The 20429-nt window shown below is 48.2% G+C and overlaps 1 protein-coding gene across 2 annotated transcripts in view; it reads left to right on the top strand.

Moving 5' to 3' along the window:
* The window catches only part of Mrc2 (mannose receptor C-type 2), a 59990-nt gene that overhangs the window by 25555 nt on the left and 14006 nt on the right, over positions 1–20429 (top strand). For both annotated transcript variants that reach the window (XM_034504810.2, XM_034504809.2), the window contains exons 2-11: positions 9007–9408; positions 11911–12084; positions 12245–12409; positions 12613–12726; positions 13192–13335; positions 15768–15956; positions 16115–16269; positions 17540–17647; positions 19716–19831; positions 20203–20351. In XM_034504810.2, the coding sequence (XP_034360701.1) occupies positions 9007–9408; positions 11911–12084; positions 12245–12409; positions 12613–12726; positions 13192–13335; positions 15768–15956; positions 16115–16269; positions 17540–17647; positions 19716–19831; positions 20203–20351 (1716 nt within the window). The remainder of the gene's footprint in view (positions 1–9006; positions 9409–11910; positions 12085–12244; positions 12410–12612; positions 12727–13191; positions 13336–15767; positions 15957–16114; positions 16270–17539; positions 17648–19715; positions 19832–20202; positions 20352–20429) is intronic.

Below are 20429 nucleotides of genomic sequence, written 5' to 3'. Positions count from 1 at the left end.
ACAGATTCAAAGAACTAGGAGCAGTTCTCGGCAAGTCTACATATCCTTGCCTCCCTGGTTGGCAGTTTCTGCTCTACCAAGGCTGTGTCCGTGCTCCCTCTCCGAGAGCCCTTGAGTTGGCTGAGTCTCCAAGAGCCACCTCCAGGAACTGTCTCGGCCTTTTTATTTGCTCTCTAGCTCTCCCAGGCCTTTGCTCCTCACCCAGGACCTGTTTTCAGTCACTAACACAGTAGCTCATGACCTGCATTCCTGCCCTCTGCCTCCAGATCCCCAGAGTCCTCAGAGCTCTGCCCTGAGCTGGTTTCCTGACCCCGAGAAGGCAACAGATCTCTCTCATACACTCAGCCAGACATTTGGAATGTAAAGGCTTCATTTGTTCCCAGTCATTGTCTTTCTCTAACTGGATTACAAATCTCATGAGAGCAATGATGGTGGTGGCTGCTGGGAATTTCCCTGGGGTCCATCTTGCCTGAGTGTTCTGTGTACTGAGGCAAGTGCTCCAAGAAATTAGGTGGATCTGAACCCAGGACCAGGGTGGCCATAGGAGGCCTGCAATCTTGTCTCAGGGGATAGGAGGGAATGCAGGTCTTGAAAGGCACTGTGGCTGGGTGTCCCACAGTTCTCTGGGTTTCGGTTTTCTCTACTATCAAGTGAAGGGGGCCTGGAGGGGCCTTTACCAGCCTTTCCATTGGACATGAATTGTCACAACTTACGTCTGACTGGGATTGGGCTCGTAGACAGGTGATAACATCTGGCTGGGAATGAGAGAAAGACACTGTCCCTCTGGGAGCCCACACTAGCCAGAAGTTTTGAGACTTACTACCCAGTCCTATCTCTGGAAAAAAACGTGAATAAAAACAAGCAATGTTTTCTCTCTCTCTCTCTCTCTCTCTTTTTTTTTTTTGTTTTTGTTTTTGTTTTTGTTTTTCGAGACAGGGTTTCTCTGTATAACCTTGGCTGTCCTGGAACTCATTCTGTAGACCAGGCTGGCCTCGAACTCAGAAATCCGCCTGCCTCTGCCTCCCAAGTGCTGGGATTAAAGGCGTGTGCCACCACCGCCCGCCCGGCCAGTTTTGTCTCTTTTCTGGTCCCAGCTATGGTCACTTTCATTTGCTGCTGTTGTCTTTCTCTGGAGTGGAATTTTAGAGAAAAAAATTAGCCAACTTGGGGTTTGTGGTTCAGTGGGTAAGAGTGCTTCCTGTGTAAGTGTGAGGACCTGAGTTCAATCTCCTGTGTCCATGAATTAAAAAAAAGAAAGTCAAGTGTGTGTGTGTGTGTGTGTGTGATAACTCCAGTGCTATGTGGTGCAGGGAGAGACAAGAGGTCTTATTGGTTCCCAGCCTAGCTGGTTCAATGAGATACTTTGTCTCAAGGAGCAGAGACCAATAGAGCAGCACGCTGGCCTCCGGACATGGCATATGGACTCATATGTACCCACATACATGACATGTGCACACATAGCACATGCACACACAGGTACTTGGACTCACACAAAGGTACTCAGCCTTAAAGGAAGATTGGGTAGGTCTGGAACAAGTCCTGGATATAACCAGGTTATATTTCACTACTCCAGAAACAGGGGGTGATTTGAAGGTGTGTTCATCACAAAATATCACAATTAGGAGGGTTATAAACAGGAGAAATTTACTTGATCCTGGATTTGGAGCCAAAGATTGAGGAGTCAAGAGTTTCAGTGTCTGGTGAAGCTAACTCCTCCCACACTATTACCTCATAGGTTGGAAGGGTGGGGAAACTTACTTAGCTCTGGTTGGCTTTGAACAACATTATGTAGCCAAAGATGACTTTGAACTGACGCCCCTACTCCCATGTCCTGATTGGCGGTGGTGGGATTACAAGCAGGCACCCACCATGCCTGGTTTGTGTGGTACTGAGGATTGAACCCAGGTCTTTGTGGGAGCTAGGCAAGCACTTTACCAACAGAGCCACACTCCCAGCCCTGACCCTTGGAAGTCTTTTATAAAAGCATGAATCCTGTTAATTAATGTTATGATTCTAATAACTTCAGCACTTCCCAGAGGCCCACACCCTAACACCATCAGGGTTAAGATTTCAAAATAGATATTTGGAGAAGGGATGTAAATACTCAGGCTGTAGGAGAGAGGAAGGGTCAGATAAGGGTAGAGGGCCCAGTATAGGAAGTTTAGCTGTGGCAGCCACCCAGGTGGTGTTTTGGGGTGCTCCTGTGCATCTTGCCAGAGAGGACCCTCCCCTCACACAAAGAAACACATCTTCTGTAATGTCAGGATAGAGGAACAGGGCTCTACTAGACCTACCACCACGGTATTTTGACAGGAGTTTGTGACACTATGTATTAGAAAAACCGATCTAACAGTTTGGATGGGGAACCGAATGGCCGGCCAATTGGTTGTACTAGATATGAGATTTCTTCACGTACACACACACTTGTTATCCAGCATCTCCTAAGCACTGCTATGTGTCAGGACCATACAAGCTAGAGGCACAGTGATGGGGGAGCCACAGAAAGCTCTCAGGAGCTTAGAAGCAAGAGGAAAGACAAGAAATAGAACATGTGGAATAATAAATTCTGGTTCTAGAAATGGCAGGCTAGCTTATTCAAGTCTAACTGTGACCAAAAATGCTTAGAGACTAAGAATAAAATACAATATATGATGGTCCAGAGGCATTGGAGAACAGCTAAAACCAGACAGATGTAGAGAGAGGAAAATATGCGAAAAACAAAAGAAAAATGGGTAAGATAGATGACTTAGCTGGCAAAGTCTGCCGCCAAGCCTAGTGATCTGAGTTCAAGTCCCAGGATCCAAACAGTGGAAGGAGAGAACTGAGTCCCTGCATGTCATGCACACACACACACACACACACACACATATACACACAGGCACATACTCGCACACACCAACACAGTATGTGTGTGTGAATTTTAAAACGTAATAAAAAAGTGAATACAAAGAAAGTATATTCTTAAAAAGGAAAGAAAATTAGTTGAGTGGCGTGTTGAACGACCCTGAGCACACTGCCCAGCTTGAGGGGCTGATCCGGGGCTGCAGAAAGTGAAGATGGGAGTTTGGGGTTCCAAAAAGGCTGAAAGTCAACATGGAAAGTTCTAGAAAGGAAGCAATCATAGCATTCCCTTCAACAGACCTCTTCAGAGCTTCAGTGGTCCCTAAGTTGTGCATATGCAGGGAAAGGCTCCAGGTCCCCAAGTCCAGTCAGGAGCAGCAGCTGGAGGGAGAAGTTTACGTTGTTTCCTGGACTGAGTTCAAAACAAATTTCCACATGCCAGAGGGGCCTGGACATCATCTGCATTTTTCTCCTAAAATCCCAGTACGGCCACACCTCAAGATTGAGACGAAGGATAAAGGGTACACCCTAAGACTCAAGGCATGACAAAGCCTGAAACCCAGCTTCTACAGAATCCAAGTGGTCCACCATGAATGTGACTGCTAAAACAGAACTTGAGATTCTTTATAGGAAAAACATATTCCCTATAGTACACCATCTACATGGCCCAGCATGCAATAGGACACTGATAATACCTGATATGTAATAAAACTTAGTAGACATGGAGAGATGTCTTAGTAGACTGGAGAGATGGCTCAGCTGTTAAGAGTACTTGTTGCTCTGCCAGAAGACCCAGGTTTGGTTCCCAGCACCCACATGGCAGCTCACAACCATGTGTAACTATCTCTAGGGGATCCGGCATCCTTTTGTGGTATTCTTAGGTACTGCATGCATGCGATGTTCATACACTCAGGTATACATGCATACACATTAAATAAATAAATCTAAAAAAGAAAAAAATTGGTGGATATTAGCCACAATGTCTAGTAGATAATAAAAATTACCAGATAAGGTAGGCATCAAGTTCACAGATAACTCACATGGAGGGGGAAATCAAAAGTAAGTATTGCAAGGAAAATTATAATCAAACCATAAACTAGAGGATAGCTATGGTTTATCGGAAGATCAGAGACAGTCTCTGAAGATATAAAAAAAAAAATTGTCTTCTCAAATGTGAATTGTCAGGTGGAGGAAACAGAGCAAAGGCCTTGAGACTGGAAACTAAATGGGGGCAAGGAAATCGGTGAGGCTTGAGTGAAGTGAACTAACGTGATCCGAACTCAGGCTGGCAGTATGGCTTCCGTGTTAGAAGTCATCACTCAGATGTCTATGTGCTTTTAAATACAGGGAACATCTTAGTTAGGGCTTGGCAACTTGGGGAGCAAAAGTTTGTTTGTCTTATGCTTCCACATTAGTGTTCATCACTGAAGGAAGTCAGGACGGGAACTCGAGGAGGGCAGGAACCTTCAGGCAGGAACTGATGCAGAGGCCGTGGAGGGGTGCTGCTTACTGGCTTGCTCTTCATGGCTTGCTCAGCCTGCTTTCTCATAAAAAGGACCGCAAAGGGCTGGGTCCTTCCTCATTAACCACTAATTAAGAGAACGTCCTGCAGGCTTGTCTACAGTGATCTTATGGAGGCGTTTTCTCAGTTGAGGTTCCCTCCTCTTAGACAACCTTAGCTTGTGTCAAGTTGACATTAAACCATCCAGCACGGTAGGACTTAGTGACCCATAATAAGGCGCTTGAATTTTACTTGAAAAATGATGAATTGCTTTTGAAGGAATTTAAGTGAGCTATTGCTTCTTTTTTCTTTATTGCTATGAGGTTATCCTTCCTGTGTGTGTGTGTGTGTGTATGTGTGTGTGTGTGTGTGTGTCTGTTTACATGGCAAACACTACAAACTGAACCATCTGCCTAGCTTCTCATTTTCTCTGTATGTACGTACGGTGCAGGCAGTTTAACCCAGGACCTTGCTCACATGAGGCAAGCACTTTTCCACTGAGGTACATCCCAGCCTTTTATTTCAGTATTTAAAAGCCAATTATATTTCATATGTTTAGCTTTCTTTGGATATATTTAGTTTTATGCTGCATTGTTAATATTTTTCTCTTTTTAGTTTGTTGTGAGTTCCTTTAATTTGTCTAAATATGCTATCATACTTTTTAAATTTTTTTTTATTTTTTAAATTTCTTTTTACAATCTAGTCTTTATCACCCTCTCAGTCCGCCCTCTGACTATTCCACATCCCATACCTCCTTCCCCACCCACCTGTCTTCAAGAGGATGTCCCCACCCTACCCCACCAGACCTCCCTACTCCCTGAGGACTCCAGTCTCTTGAGAGTACATCTCTCTCACTGAGTCAAGACCCAGCAGTCAGTCCTCTGCTGTATATGTGTTGGGGAGCTTGGTTGGTGGCTCAGTGTCTGAGAGATCTCAGGGGTCCGGGTTAGTTGAGACTGCTGGTCTTCCTATGGGGTTGCCCTCCTCCTCAGCTTCTTCCAGCTTTTCCCTAATTCAACCACAGAGGTCACCCGCTTTTGTCCATTGGTTGGGTGTAAGTATCTGCACCTGACTCTTTCAGCTGCTTATTGGGTCTTTTGGAGGGCAGTCATGATTGGTCCCTTTTTGTATATATACCATAACATCAGTAATAGTGTCAGGCCTTGGGGCCTCCCCTTGAGCTGGATCCCACTTTGGGCCTGTCACTGGACCTCCTTTTCCTCAGGCTCTTCTCCATTTTTGACCCTGTAGTTCTTTCAGACAGGAACAATTCTGGGTCAGAGTCTGACTGTGAGATGGCAACCCCATCCCTCCACTTGATCACTTGATGCTCCATTTTTTTTTTTTTTTTTTTTCCTGCTGGAGGTGAACTCTACAAGTTCCCTCTCCCCACTATAAGACATTTCATCTAAGATCCCTCCCTTTGTGTCCTGAGAGTCTCTTACCTCCCAGGTCTCTGGTACATTCTAGAGGGTCCCCCCCACCTGCTACCTCCCAAAATTACCTGTTTCCATTCTTTCTGCTGGCCCTCAGGGCTTCAGTCCTGTTCCCCTACCAATACCTGATCGTATTCCCCTCTTCTCCCCCCCCACCCCACCCCACCCCCCCGTCCCCTTTCCCACACAGGTCCCTCCCTCCCCTACCCCCTCCGCTGTGATTGCTTTTGTCTCTCTCCCAAGTGGAATTGAGGCATCCTCACTTGGACCCTTCAGCTTGTTAACCTTCTTGAGTTCTGTGAATTATATCCTGGGTATTCTGTATTTTTTGGCTAATAATATTTTTCTTATATTTATTAATACTGGTAAAAGCTCTCTTTATACTAAGGAATTAACTCTTTGCATCTAATAAGTTTTGTATAATTTTCTTTTCTTTTCTTTTCTTTCTTTCTTTTTTTTTTTTTTTTTTTTTTTTTTTTTTTTTTTTTGAGATAGGGTCTTCTGTATACCAGGCTGGCCTTGAACTTACTATGTGTGGCCAAGACTGACCTTGAACTCCTGGTCCTTTCTCCCTCACCTCCGAAGTGCTGGGATCACAGGCCTGTTTCACCATGCATGCCTATTACCTGAGTTTGACTTTCGCTTTTGACATTCATCTTGCCATGAAAAATTCGTATGCCATGGAAGCCATCTCTTTTCCTTTTGGCCTTCAGTGCTCCAATATTATAGTAAGGTGTTTTTTTGGAATATGTTTACACCTTTGGGAGGTCATTCTGGCTGCTCATGGTGGATGTATTCTAAGGGTTGAAAAAATCAGCACAGGAATAGACAAAATGTGGGGATTTGGACTGAAGAGACTGAGTTCAAATTGCAGCTCCATCTTTCACCTGCCCCTGGCCTGTGCTCATCAAATCTCTTCATCCTCCGCCTCTAACTAGACAGTGTGCGCCAGACCCAGTCCCAAACACTTTGCCGGTGTCTCAGTGATTCAACTTAATATCTGCAGTAGTTTTACAGTGGAGAACTCTGTCAGAAAGAGTTCTAGCTCTCGCCCAAGCTACCCCATGCACTTCCCAAGTTATCCCGGAATGCTAGTATCTCGCCAGCAGAGTTTCTGTTGCTGCTATAAAGTGCCGGACAAAACCAACTTACAGGAAAGTTCTGCTCACAGTTCCAGGCTATAATCAATGATTTCAAGGAAGTCAGGGCAGCAGGAACTTGAAGCAACTTGTCACATTATTAATGCATGTCTGTACCAAGCTTGGTTTCTCTACTCTTATGCCCTTCCGGATTCCTTGCCTAGGGAATAGCACCACCCACATTGCGTGGGTCTTCCCATTTAAATTAACGGAATCAAGATAATTCCCCATAGACACTCACACAGGCCAGCTTGATCTAGATGGCCCTTCACTGAGGCTCTTCTCAGTTGATTCTAGATTGTGTCAGAATGGTATTTCAGACTAACCATCACACTAGTGGATATAAGCATTCTCTTCAGGCTGGAATGTGCAATAAGTGTGTGTTGTGTGCCTAAGTGGTAGCCTGAGCACAAGAGGAGGGCGGTGAAGTGTGGGTGTTAGAGAGACCCAGGTTTGTTTACTGTCTGGGGGACACTGTGAGTCACGTTGTGTCTCTAAGCCACGGTCTTTACTATCTTTTGTTTTCTTCCTTCTTTCTTGTCTCCCTTGAGATACCACTCACATATTATAACATTTTCCCAGTTATAATATGGTTAATTGGGTTTTAGACTATTCCCATGATAATTTAATTCTAAAGCATTTTCATCATTTCTCCTACCCAAGAAATACCTTAAAAATGTTTTAAGCATCCATTCCCTATTTCTGGACTTCCTGATTTCTATCTCTGGACTGCCACTAATCTGTGTTAAGTTTTGTGTTTTCATCTGAGACTGTTGTAGGGCTGAGTTGCAGTTTGTGTATGCGTATTTGTGTGCATGTGTACGTATGTGTGCATGTGTGAGTATCTGTGTGTGTATGTGTGCATGTGTAAATATATGTGTGTGTATGTGTATGCATGTATGTGTGTGTGAGCGCATGCACGCATACGTGCTAGAGTGTGTCTCGTTGACTAAATTTTGATGTCTTAAAACAAACAAATAAGAAACAAATCCAAACCAGGCATTCAAGAGTTATGGGGAGTGTGAGTAAGGAGGAGGAGAGGAGAGGTTCAGAAAGATCTAGAAGGATGAACTCTATGAAACTGAGTATGTAATGTAGACACCACCACCCAGCCTTGTAAGGTCTTCAGGAAGGTGCAATCATTCTCCTTCATGTTGGAGACAGCCCAAGACCCCTGTGGATACCTGAAACCATAGTTAATGCCAGGCCTGAAATTGTGATTTTCCTACAAATGCTCGCCTGTGATAAAGTTTAATCAATAAATTGGGCATAGTAAGAAAATAATGATGAGGAAATAAGACAATTATAAAAATACTTTAATGACAGCTATTTAAAATTTAGGGATTAGCCAGGCAGTGGTGGTGCACTTTAATCCCAGCACTCAGGAGGCAGAGACAAGCAGATTTCTGTTAGTTCGAGGCCAGCCTGGTCTATAGAGCAAGTTCCAGGACAGCCAGGACTACACAGAGAAACCCTGTCTCCAAAACAAAAAACCTTAGGGATTATTTATTTCTAGAAGTTTTCTATTTAATATCTTTGGACAGCAGTTGTCAGTAGATGACTGACACTGAAGAAAATGAAGCCACAGATAAAGGCACATGTGTGTGTATGAAGCACATGTATGTGTATGAAGCACTGGATGTGTATGAAGCACATGTATGTGTATGAAGCACATGTGTGTGTATGAAGCACATGTATGTGTATGAAGCACTGGATGTGTATGAAGCACATGTATGTATATGATGCCCATGTATGTGTGTGAAGCACATGTATGTGTGTGAAGTAAATGTGTGTGTATGAATCACATGTATGTGTATGAAGCATTGGACGTGCTATATAGAGCTGGGTTTGATTTTACAGTGGGGCAGAGGCCTGCATTCTGCTTCCAGGTGGATGTGGGGCTGAACAGGAATGGATTACGCCCCCTCTGGGTACAGGGACAATAGCAGTGCCCTCCACCCTTGAACCGTGACAGAGGACCAAGCGATTTAACACACAAGACATGTTCTGGCTGATGATCGGTATTTGTAGGCCTTGGCAGTCATCAAGGCCAAGATATGATGACTTTTTATCCTGCCTTTCCTTCCAGAACCTGATGTCTTCCTCATCTTCAGCCAGGGGATGCAGGGCTGTTTGGAGGCCCAGGGTGTGCAGGTTCGAGTCACCCCAGTCTGCAATGCCAGTCTCCCTACCCAGCGCTGGAAGTGGGTCTCCCGGAACCGGCTCTTCAACCTGGGTGCCATGCAGTGCCTGGGTACAGGCTGGCCGGTCACCAACACCACAGTTTCCCTGGGCATGTATGAATGTGACCGAGAGGCCTTGAGTCTTCGATGGCAGTGTCGGACACTTGGGGACCAGTTGTCCCTGCTTCTGGGGGCTCGTGCAAGTAATGCATCCAAGCCTGGCACCCTGGAGCGCGGTGACCAGACCCGAAGTGGCCATTGGAACATCTACAGCAGTGAAGAAGACCTATGTGCTCGACCTTACTATGGTGAGGAGCTATTGCAGGCAAGAGGAGCCAAAGTGACAGGTTTAGGTTAACAAGGCCTTTGACTGATGTGGGCCCTTGACAGTCACTGTTGAATAGGAATAAAGTTTTAAATAATTAGGAAAATTAACTTCAAAGGGTTTACTTTCAAAAAAGATTAGTGACTAGGGAGATGGCTCAGTCAGTAAAGTGCTTGTCACATAAGGATGAGGACCCAGGTTAAATCCCAGAGTCTGCATAAAAAGATATATGTATGGCAACATGCTTATAATCCCAGCACTGGGAAGACAGGAGGATCCCAGGGCAACCTTGCTGCCTCTGTAAGCTCTAGGTTAATGAGAGAACCCGAGGTGTGGTTCACACCTGTAATCCTACCACTGGGGAGGCAGGGAAGGGGCAGGGGCAGGGGCAAGGGCAGGGGCAGGGGCAAGGACTGGGACAGAGGCAGAGAGGCAGAGAGGCAAAGGCAGGTAGTTTGAGGCCAGCCTGGTCTACAGAGCAAGTTTCAGGAGTTGCATAGAGAACCCTGTCTTGGATAATAAACAAACAAACAAACAAACAAACAGAAAGACCCATCATACATAGATAACCCAGACGGAAAAAAAAATCAGAAGCAAACATTGCAAATAAAATTATAATCTCATAAAGTGGAGGATAGCTGTTTTCTTAGGAGATGTGACTTTTTTCTGTTCTTTCTCCTCTGATATGTAAATCATCATCAGAAGGAAACATTGCAAAAGTCTTGAGACTGAAGACAACCAACCAAACAGGGGTGTGGAGGTTGGTGCTGACATCTCAGTCCCACCACACACATACATGCATGTGAATACATACCTGCATACATGCAAACACCCGTGTATGCGTGTGAACACAACTAAAGTAAAAAATTTGGGACCAGCAAGGTGGCTCAATGGATAAAGGTGTCTGCTGCTTGGGACCTACATGGTAGAAGTAGAGAACTCATAAAAGTTGCCCTATCACACACACACACACACACACACACACACGCACGCACTTACACAGGCACACACACATATACACACTCACATGGGCATACCACACAGACTCACACAATCACACCCACACACCGACACACACACACTAAATAAATAAATAAATAAATAAATAAATAAATGTAATAAGATTAAATAGCAAAAATCAAGAAGATTTCAAAATTAGCTCACACCATCCCATCAAAGGCAGAGAACACATAGGCGAGGGTTCTCCCTATGCCCAGGGAAAGTGGCGTTATGACAGGAAACGGCATGACTATGGAAGTTAATCTGATTATTCTAGAAAAAGTCTAATTCGATAAAGAGGATTGTGCTGAGCCTTGAGTGTGTTAAGCCCGGTTAAGGGCTTTAGAGAGTGGTGACTTTTAAGACTTAGCGGGTTTTGTGGCTCGGACTTCAGCAGGGGAGGAGCGCTAAAGACAGTCTTGACTACACTGTGCATCGGAGGCCAACCTGGGCTATGTCTCAAAGAGAGTGGGGTAGGGGAAGGGGGCTGCAAGAATTTTGAGCTGAGAGGAGATAAGAGAAGTGGCCAAGAGAGCCACTCTTAAGCTGCATTCTTAGGAAGACAATAGAAATGCGTCTTCAGGGCTGGTGAGATGGTTCTGTGTGTGAGGACAACTTGCTGCCAAACCTGACAACCTGGGGACCCACATAGTGGGTGGAGAAAAGCAGCTCCCAAAAGCTGCCCTCTGACCTTTATATGTTATGTGTCTCCCCTCCCCATAAAAAATGCAATCAAGGCCGGGCAGTGGTGGCGCACGCCTTTAATCCCAGCACTTGGGAGGCAGAGGCAGGCAGATTTCTGAGTTCGAGGCCAGCCTGGTCTACCGAGTGAGTTCCAGGACAGCCAAAGGCTATACAGAGAAACCCTGTCTCGAAAAAAAAACCAAAAAAAAAAAAAAAAAAAAAAAAAAGCAATCAATTTTTAAAACTCCTGATTGTATATTAAAATAATTCAAAGAATTTAAGATTACTACTGCTTATAAAAGGGGATGCCCTAAAGTTAAATGCCTCTGCTTCCCACTCACTCTCCAGAGAGATCTTGTGGCTGCCTCACACAAGTTTTGCAGGTGGTCAATGGGGATCTTAGCCGCTCAAGAGCTTGTGACTGGATCCATCATTGGAATTCTGTCCTGGAAAGACACCTGTGCTCCAAGATGGACTGTTTAGGGACAGCCTGGAGCCATGGTTGCGTGACTGGCTGGCTCAGCACTCCGTGGCACCAAAAAGGCATTGGAGGGTTGGGAAGCCCCTCCTAGAGGGGTGTGCAGTAGGTCTGTCCCATGTCCCTCAGCTGTCCCAATAGCAAGAGTTGGTTCTCTCTTTAAAGCCATTGCCTGGTGCCATTGCCTCCGACCCCTTGACTCCCCAAACCCTTCCTTTCTCCTGTGTTCCCATTCTCCTGGGTTATAGGGGGGTTCCCTGAGAGGTGAGGTGGGATGGACCTGTGGGGTTCCAGGCACCAAGGCATGTCTCTCTTCCCCTGTAGAGGTCTACACCATCCAGGGAAACTCCCACGGAAAGCCATGCACTATCCCCTTCAAATACGACAACCAGTGGTTCCATGGCTGCACCAGCACTGGCCGAGAAGATGGCCACCTATGGTGTGCCACCACCCAGGACTACGGCAAAGATGAGCGCTGGGGCTTCTGCCCCATCAAAAGTGAGAAGCAGACTGGGTGGGAGAGCCCTGGAGGGAGGTGGGTGATGAGAAGCTGGGGTGGGGGTTGGGGACTCAGAGCGGGCTGAAAAACTTTCATGAATGGATGGTGTAGCTTGTGGGAGTTGTGGGGGGACCTATGGTCCATCTGTGGTGGTGGCAGGTAACGACTGTGAGACATTCTGGGACAAAGACCAGCTGACTGACAGCTGTTACCAGTTTAACTTCCAATCCACACTGTCCTGGAGGGAGGCCTGGGCCAGCTGCGAGCAGCAGGGGGCAGACCTCCTGAGCATCACGGAGATCCATGAGCAGACCTACATCAACGGTGAGGTGAAGGGCAGCCCCCTGTGGCTGAGGTCTGACCCATGCGGGAGGTGGGGGGTGAGGGGTGGGGAGTGGGGGGTAGGGGAGGGGACTTCAGCAAGCCTGAGATCAGCCCTTCCTCACACCACAAGACAGGAGGGGCAGGTGGGGAGAGAGTGGTAATGGGCAGGGGTTTCCTTTCTCAGTAAGCACTCTTTCTGACAGGACTCCTCACTGGGTACAGCTCTACACTGTGGATTGGCCTTAATGATTTGGACACCAGTGGAGGCTGGCAGTGGTCAGACAACTCACCCCTCAAGTACCTCAACTGGGAGAGTGGTGAGGCATGGGGACCCCATGGACACTTGGCTCCCTCTGCCCTCCTCCAGAGGTGGGAAGTCTGGGTTCCTGCTCTCTCCTGGAATGGCCCCATAGCCTGTAAAGTGTCTTGGTATGAAATGTCTGTGCCCTCTCAGGTAAATGAGTCCTGGTCCAGGGCTTGGTGAGCAGATCCGGTTTTAGTCTCTGTTCACAGCTCTTAGACACACAGCTGCATCCATATATATACCCAGGACCAGGGAGATAAGGGCTAAAGTACACATTGCTGATTAGGGGGTTCAGGGTGGCATGAGCCCAGGCTAGAAAGCAGGGTGACCCAGTGGTGCAATATGCAAAGTTGGATGGAGGCTGGGCTTCTCTGGCTAATGCAGTCATCTGGGGGAGTGGAAGGAAAGAAGAGTTCTGGAAGAGGGACACAATTTGAGCTTCCCTCTCCTGGGGTGCTGGCACCCTGCCTGCCCACAGATCAGCCGGACAACCCAGGTGAGGAGAACTGTGGAGTGATCCGGACTGAGTCCTCAGGTGGCTGGCAGAACCATGACTGCAGCATCGCCCTGCCCTATGTTTGCAAGAAGAAGCCCAACGCCACAGCTGAGCCCGTCCAGCCAGGTGAGCCTGGTCACCAAGGGCTAAGGACATCAGGGTCCTGGTCCAGTTCAGCCTTTCTTGTTCTATAGACACAAAGTGACTCTGATCCTCTATTAATTATTGAGCTAGTCGGGGAAAATAGAAATGTGTCATTAATCATTGGGTGGACATATGTTGGGAACTGTGTAAAAGGCTGGTAATATTTACTAGGCCCTGTAGAGACTGCAGTCTGTTGGGGGGCACAGACATCTTAATACTTAACATGCCCTGAGCTATGGGCTACCAAAATATGTAATAGACGGCAACTGGGGAGGGTGACTGAGCACCTGTGAGCTGAGGGTGTTATGAATGGGATGTTGGACTTGAGGTTTTCAGGTTGATAGTTAGGTAAGACAGAAGGGAGGCTGGGGCTGTAGCTTGGCTCAAGACCTGAAAGCATTTATTTTAAAATAAAACAATGAGGTGTGGTGGGGAGCGCCTGTAATCCCAGTTCTGAGGAGGCCGAGACAAAAGGATCCCTGTGGCTTACTGACCTCCAGGTTAGCCCACTTGTTAAATTCCAGGACAACAAGAGACTTTAATAATAATAATAATAGGAAAATGACCCCTAAGGAAAACCCCAGTTTGTCTTCTGACCTCCACATCACACACATGTATGTGCACCTGCACACAAAGGCAGAGGGAGGCGTGGGAGGGGAGCGATTCTGGCAGTAGGAGCTGCAAATGCTTGCCGCTAGACACCAGCCCAGCAGCACCCGGAGGCCTGTTTGCAAAGCAGACTGGGAGGACCCGCCCCAGCTTAACTGAATCAGAACCTGCATTTAACAAGACACCCCCCTCCCTCGGGTGATTCTTAAGCAGGGCGTTTGACATGAGTGCAGAAAGGCAGGTCGCTGCTGGTCTCTGAAGTCTGAGTGGGGCTGGGTAGCCCATGGGAGCCTTCTGGCTTTTAAGCCTAGGAGTGTCTTGCTCAAAGATGTGATTGAAAGAGATAACTCTGAGGGCCTCCTGAGAGAGACAGATGGAGTGTGGGGTGATGGACCTGCAGTGAGGACTGCTCCTTCCTGTCATGTGGCCTTGGCTCTCTGAGATGTAGAATCCTCATTTGCAAATTGAGAATGGATTCATTTTCACTTGCAAAGTTAGTGTAGCTGGAGCCTCGTTTGGCTTGGCCCAAGGAGCGTCTCTGTGGCTGGCATTTCCCAGGCAGTGTAAACTAGAGGGGCTACTACAGTCCAGCTTATGTATCTGTTGGGTGGCTAAAGTGGAGATTTTCACAGAGAAAATAGGGCATGCCTGTGGAAACCTCCAGAGGAAGGAGGACAGAGGGGACCCCGCAAGGACTCTTTCCCCTGTGACTCATCTGGGGAGCTCTTCTCTGGCCACCAGGACCTAGTCTCTGGCTTGGATTTGCCTTCCTGGCCCCATTCAGCACCCCAGATGTTTGCAGGAGACCTATTCTAAGTGGATGGCCAGTCTCATCATGAAGGACATGTCATTTCCAAAGCAGGGGCCACATTTCCACAGGACCCTTTCTTCCCTCAGGACCCTGGGACTTGAATAGCTACTAAAATCTATTCTGGGCTACCGCCCAGAGCCATAACCCTAATTGAAAGACAGTGAAAGACAATTGCTATCTCTTGCACCATGGAGCTTGCCTGTCCCCTTCTCAGCCCACCCACTTGGAGGGGTCTCTAGTCAGAGGCACGGCTGGAATACCCTTCAGTTGACCCGGATGGAGCTGCAAATCTGGGGCAATGCATAGGATAGGATAGTCTCACATCTTCACTCCTGCCTAGACAGGATCCTGCCCGAGCCTGATTTTGTGGGTGTTTTGATGAAATTTTCTTTTCTCCTGCCAAGTCCCAAGTGAGGACTTGTTAGGCTTCAGCTGCCCTTAAACTCCAGCCCCTAGCAGATAAACCCCAAAAAGCACATCTGTGGGTGCAGGGGAGGGACTTCAGAAGCAAGAAGGAGCTAGCGAGCAGTTCTAGAAATGGGATGTGACCAGTCTGCCCGACAGTATGGGCCCTGCGATGTTCCTGGCTTCTCAGCCCACTTCTGGTCAGATGGGGCCTCGTTGTTCACCCAAGGCTCCCTTCCCCATTTCTTTTATCAAAGACTGCTGAGGCCAACACAAAGGCGGTGCCCTGTGGAACTATTTGATGGAGGTTTCATTTATTAAGCATAGTGTCCTTGATCTAAGTTTGATTGTCTTAGTAGGAAGCCCAATTTACAGTAGATACTGGCTTAGGAGGCTACTGTGTTCCACTACTTGCCCGCCTCTCTCTTAGAGCCTCAGCCAGAGATGGTCTGGCTACATCTGCTATTACTGAGTTTTAAATATCTTAAGGCTGTTGTCATGGAGAAGGCAGATGTTACAGATGAGACAGGTTGGGGGGATGTGACACCCATTGGATTCTGTCTGAGCACCTCCATGTGCGTCTCCATAGACAGGTGGACCAATGTCAAGGTGGAGTGTGACCCCAGCTGGCAGCCCTTCCGGGGCCACTGCTACCGCCTGCAGGCCGAGAAGCGCAGCTGGCAGGAGTCCAAGAGGGCGTGTCTACGGGGTGGGGGCGACCTCCTTAGCATCCACAGCATGGCCGAGCTGGAGTTCATCACCAAACAGATCAAGCAAGGTGAGGGGCTGCTTGGCCTCCGTACTGGGTGGAGGTGAGGGAGGGTCTGTATGTCTAATCCCTTCCTACCTAGGAAACATAATCCTTTTCCCTTCATTGCTGGCCTAAGGCTGACCTCGGTGTCTTCTCTCCTTCTCTCCTCCCCTGCTGTACCCTAGAGGTGGAGGAGCTATGGATTGGCCTCAATGATTTGAAACTGCAGATGAATTTTGAGTGGTCTGACGGGAGTCTCGTGAGCTTCACCCACTGGCACCCCTTTGAGCCCAACAACTTCCGTGACAGCCTGGAGGACTGTGTCACCATCTGGGGGCCAGTAAGACTCTCCATTCTCATAATAGCACCATAGCACTCCCTCTAGCCCCACATTCCCAGCACTCCCCCCCCCCAACCCAGCTGAAAAAGAACTGTCAATTATCAGCCCTTGTGTACCCTGAGGCCCCTTCCTTCGCAGGACTGGTGGCAGGGTTATCGCTCCACCTTCACCTCCACAGCTGAGTCACCTGCAGGGCTGGAAGAGCTAATTTTCCAGAAGCCTTAGGCAAGCGGGGCAGGCCCGTTCAGTCTTGGTCTCTTGCCAACTGTTCCTTCCTACCAGCAGATGGCACCAGAACCCAAGCAGTGCCGTGGCTGGGCAAGCAAGGTCACTGGGTTCCAGTCCTTGCCCTCCAGGACCTTTCTCAGTTCAGGGTTCTGTCTTCTCAAGAAATCATGGGTGGTGGTTGCTTTGCCATGCTTTGACTCAGACCCAGGATGATGGGAGAGGAAACTGAGGCAGGGTTTTGGCAGAGAAGAGCCCTGAGGTCTGGGCATAGATAGTCTCCTGCTATCATGTAGTCCCGGGGCCTAAGCAGCAGATCTATTTGCATTAAGGAATTCTATTTAAAACTTTAAATGATTTGGTGAGAACACATTCTATGTGCCAGGAGTTTCTTGATTAGTGGGATGAATAGATGCTGTGTTGTCAGGGTGGGGCGTAAAGGTAGACTCAGTGCTGACTGGGAGGCCCCAGGGCAGATTCCTCTTCACCATGTGAGATTCAGGTCTGGACCCACTAGCCTTTACTCTCCCTGGTTCTTCGATAGTCCCGGGATAAGACCTACAGGTTCAGTTTTTACAGTTCAGTCACCTAAGATTACCCACAATCCAAAGTAACTAGAGAATTTCAGAAAGAGTTCATAAGCATTCAAGAACCTTTTAAAAATTGATTTTTATGTATATGTGTGTTTTACCAATATGTGTGTTTACATGCCACTTTCATGCCTGGTGCCTGTGGCACTGGAACCACCCAGAACTGGAGTTATAGATGTTGTGAGCCATCTTGTGGGTGCTAGGAATTGAACCTGGGTCCTCTGGAAGAGCAGCCAGTGCTCCCAACCTTGGAGTCATTTCTCTAGCCTCTGAACAGCTTGTTCTGTGGAGCCTATTGAACTAACTCTGCCCTCTCCATTCAACAGCCTGGGACATAGAAAATGAGGCCGGTTGCCAGGAAACACAGCAAGTTCAGGTTCAGGTTTAGAAAACGGGCTGGAAATTTTTGGGAGACTGAGAGATTTGGGGTGAGTCTTCTTGATCATGTGTCCTAGGAAGGACGCTGGAATGACAGTCCCTGTAACCAGTCCTTGCCATCCATCTGCAAGAAGGCAGGCCGGCTGAGCCAGGGTGCAGCAGAGGAGGACCATGGCTGCCGGAAGGTGAGGGTGTTTTTGAAACTGCTCAAGGTGGGGCTCCCTGGGTGGGTGGGGAGAAATGGAGGGAACCTTGCAGCCTTGCCCAGCATCCTCCTGATTTCCCAACTGCCCCTTCCTGAGGGAATGACATTGGAGAGCCTTGGGGGGGGGGGGGTAGACTCAGCTCTGAGTCTCTTTCCACAGTTGAGTGCAAGGTAGCCAAATAAATGGTCAAGCCTGGGCTAGTCACCGTAGGAGTAGCAGTGGGTTGGCTCTGTGCAGCCCAGTCCTCTCTCCTCAGTGCACCGATCTGATGATAGAGTGTGTTTGGCTGTTCCTCTGGAGGAGAGAGGCCACTCTGTGGGGAAGGCTTTCTCCCTCCTCGACCTTTAGCCCACTGGGCTCCAGCAGAGTTTTGGGTAAATGAGGGGGGCTGTGAGGTTGTGAAGGAGGTTAACTATGTGATGGGCCTTCTCCACCCTGTTTGGCATGCCCAGTTGCTAGTGAGTGGTTTCTGGGGGGCCTGTTCATAACGCTCCCTTTGTGGCCTTCTGTGCAGCGGCTCCTCACTGCAGGTCTCCATCCTTCCTGTTTTCCTTTGGATTAAACTCTTTCGAAAGCCCACCTCTAACTGAGCTCTCCTCAAGAGGCAGGATCACACTTGCTGCAGGAGAGGGAAGAAGGCTAGCAGAGGCCCAGCAGAGGAGTCTGGGGGTCAGTGAGCTTGGGGCTTAGCTCTGTCCTGGCGTGAATACGGTGAATAGGTGATTGGAGACCAGCCTGGAGTGTGTGTATGTGTGTGTGTGTGTGTGTGTGTGTGTGTGTAGTGTCCAAGGGCAAACACGGGGAGAGCCAGGGTCTCTGGCTAGGTCCTACTTGGCATCTGGGGGCCTCCCTGATGCATGACAACTACTTCTCTTGTCCTGGTTCCTGTTGCTACTCTGGAGCTGTCTCTGCACCTAAGGTGGTGACTTCTCTGGTTGATGAAGGGCTACCCTGAACTCCCCTCCTCCTCAGGAGCATCCTGCTAGACTGTACTCTGCAGAGTTCTGAGGACCACTCAGCCCCTCTGTGTCCTCTGTCTCTCCGCAGCTTTCAGCTCTGGTGTCCAAGCTAGATGCTATTTTTTTTTTTACTAATATTGACTCTTTATCTTATTTTTTTAAATTTGTCCTTATTACGCTTGTGTATATGATATGAGTGTGTGGCACGCACATGTCAGAGTGCGCGTGTAGAGGTCAGAGGACAACTTTTGGGTTCAGTTCTCTCCTTTAACGGTGGGATCTATGACTCGAACTCAAATCGCTGTGGCAAAGGCCTTTACTCTTTACCTGGTTATTTTTATGTATTTACTTTTATGACTGTGTGTGCACATGGGCAAATGCTTATGTGTGTGCGTGCATGTACATGTGTGTATGTGTTCATGTTGGGGGCTAAAGGTCAACCTCAGGAGGTTGGCCTCCTTATTTTGAGACAGGAGTCTCATTGGACTGGGTCTCTCCAGTAGGTTAGGTTGGCTGACCAACAGATCCTCAAGGATCTGTCCATCTTCTCCTCCTCAATACTGAGGGTAAAAGCACATGTCGCCACACCTGCTTTTTCTATGGGTTCTGGGGATTTGAACTCGGGTCCACACGCTTGTTTAACAAGCGCTTTACTGACTGAGCTATCTCTCCAGCCTGATTGTTTTTGTTTTGTTGTTTTCTCCCCGCCCCCCCCCACCCCCAGTACTGAGGATTGAACCCAAGGCCCCACACGTGCAATCAATGTGTTCTCATCCCTGAGGTATATGCCCAGATCCTGTATTTCTTGGTTTAAATGCTACTTGATTTTCACCTTAGACAGATCGATCAGCTAGCTACCCACAGCAGCGCTTCCACCCTGATCCAACAATTGTTGGTCACGGTAGGGAGAGCTGAGAGTAACCAGATGCAGAACTTGGTACAGGCGTTGCTCTCTGGTGCCAAATCAGTCCCCTTTGTTCTGCACACATGCAACTGTATCCTGATGTCACCCTTGCTCAAGCACTGGCAGGTGAGGGTGGGATCTTCCTCCTACAGACACCCCTCTTCTGCCCTCTCTCTTGAGCCAGGGTTGGACCTGGCATAGCCCATCCTGCTACTGGCTGGGAGAGGACCAAGTAATCTACAGTGATGCCCGACGCCTGTGTACTGACCATGGCTCTCAGCTGGTCACCATCACCAACAGGTAGAGAGGGTGGACAAAAGTCTTGGCCTGCCCTCTCCCATGACCTGGCCTGATATGATGATATCCTGGCATCCTGCCCAGAGGGACCCAGCATCCTTTGAGACTCAGTGTGCCCCAGACACTGTGGCTAAGCGATCCCAGGGTTAGGTAGGAGAGGGATAGGTTCAGATTTGGACTGAAGAACCAAGAAAGAAGAGTGGGCAGTAGTTGGAGTCTGGTTACTGTGTGAGTCCTTTGGATCCCCACTTCCCTGGGCATATTACTGGCTGTGCACAGTACCTGAGCTTCTGGGATGGGGTTTCAGCCCCATGGTCCAGGGCTTGTGGGAAGCCACTAGTAAGTGCCGTGCCTTGACTGGCTTGTTTCTGAAGGTTTGAGCAGGCCTTCGTCAGCAGCCTTATCTATAACTGGGATGGTGAGTACTTCTGGACGGCCCTCCAAGACCTCAATGGCACTGGCTCCTTCCGTTGGCTCAGTGGGGACGAAGTCGTGTATACCCATTGGAACCGAGACCAGCCTGGTGAGCCCTTAACACCCTATTTGTCTGGCCTTGAAGCAGGGGGGCTGTGGTGGACCCAGAGCTGTGTCAGGACTTAGG

Source organism: Arvicanthis niloticus, chromosome 6 (genome assembly GCF_011762505.2).
Source record: "Arvicanthis niloticus isolate mArvNil1 chromosome 6, mArvNil1.pat.X, whole genome shotgun sequence".
NCBI lineage: Eukaryota > Metazoa > Chordata > Mammalia > Rodentia > Muridae > Arvicanthis > Arvicanthis niloticus.
This window is presented reverse-complemented; position numbering and strand designations above follow the sequence as displayed.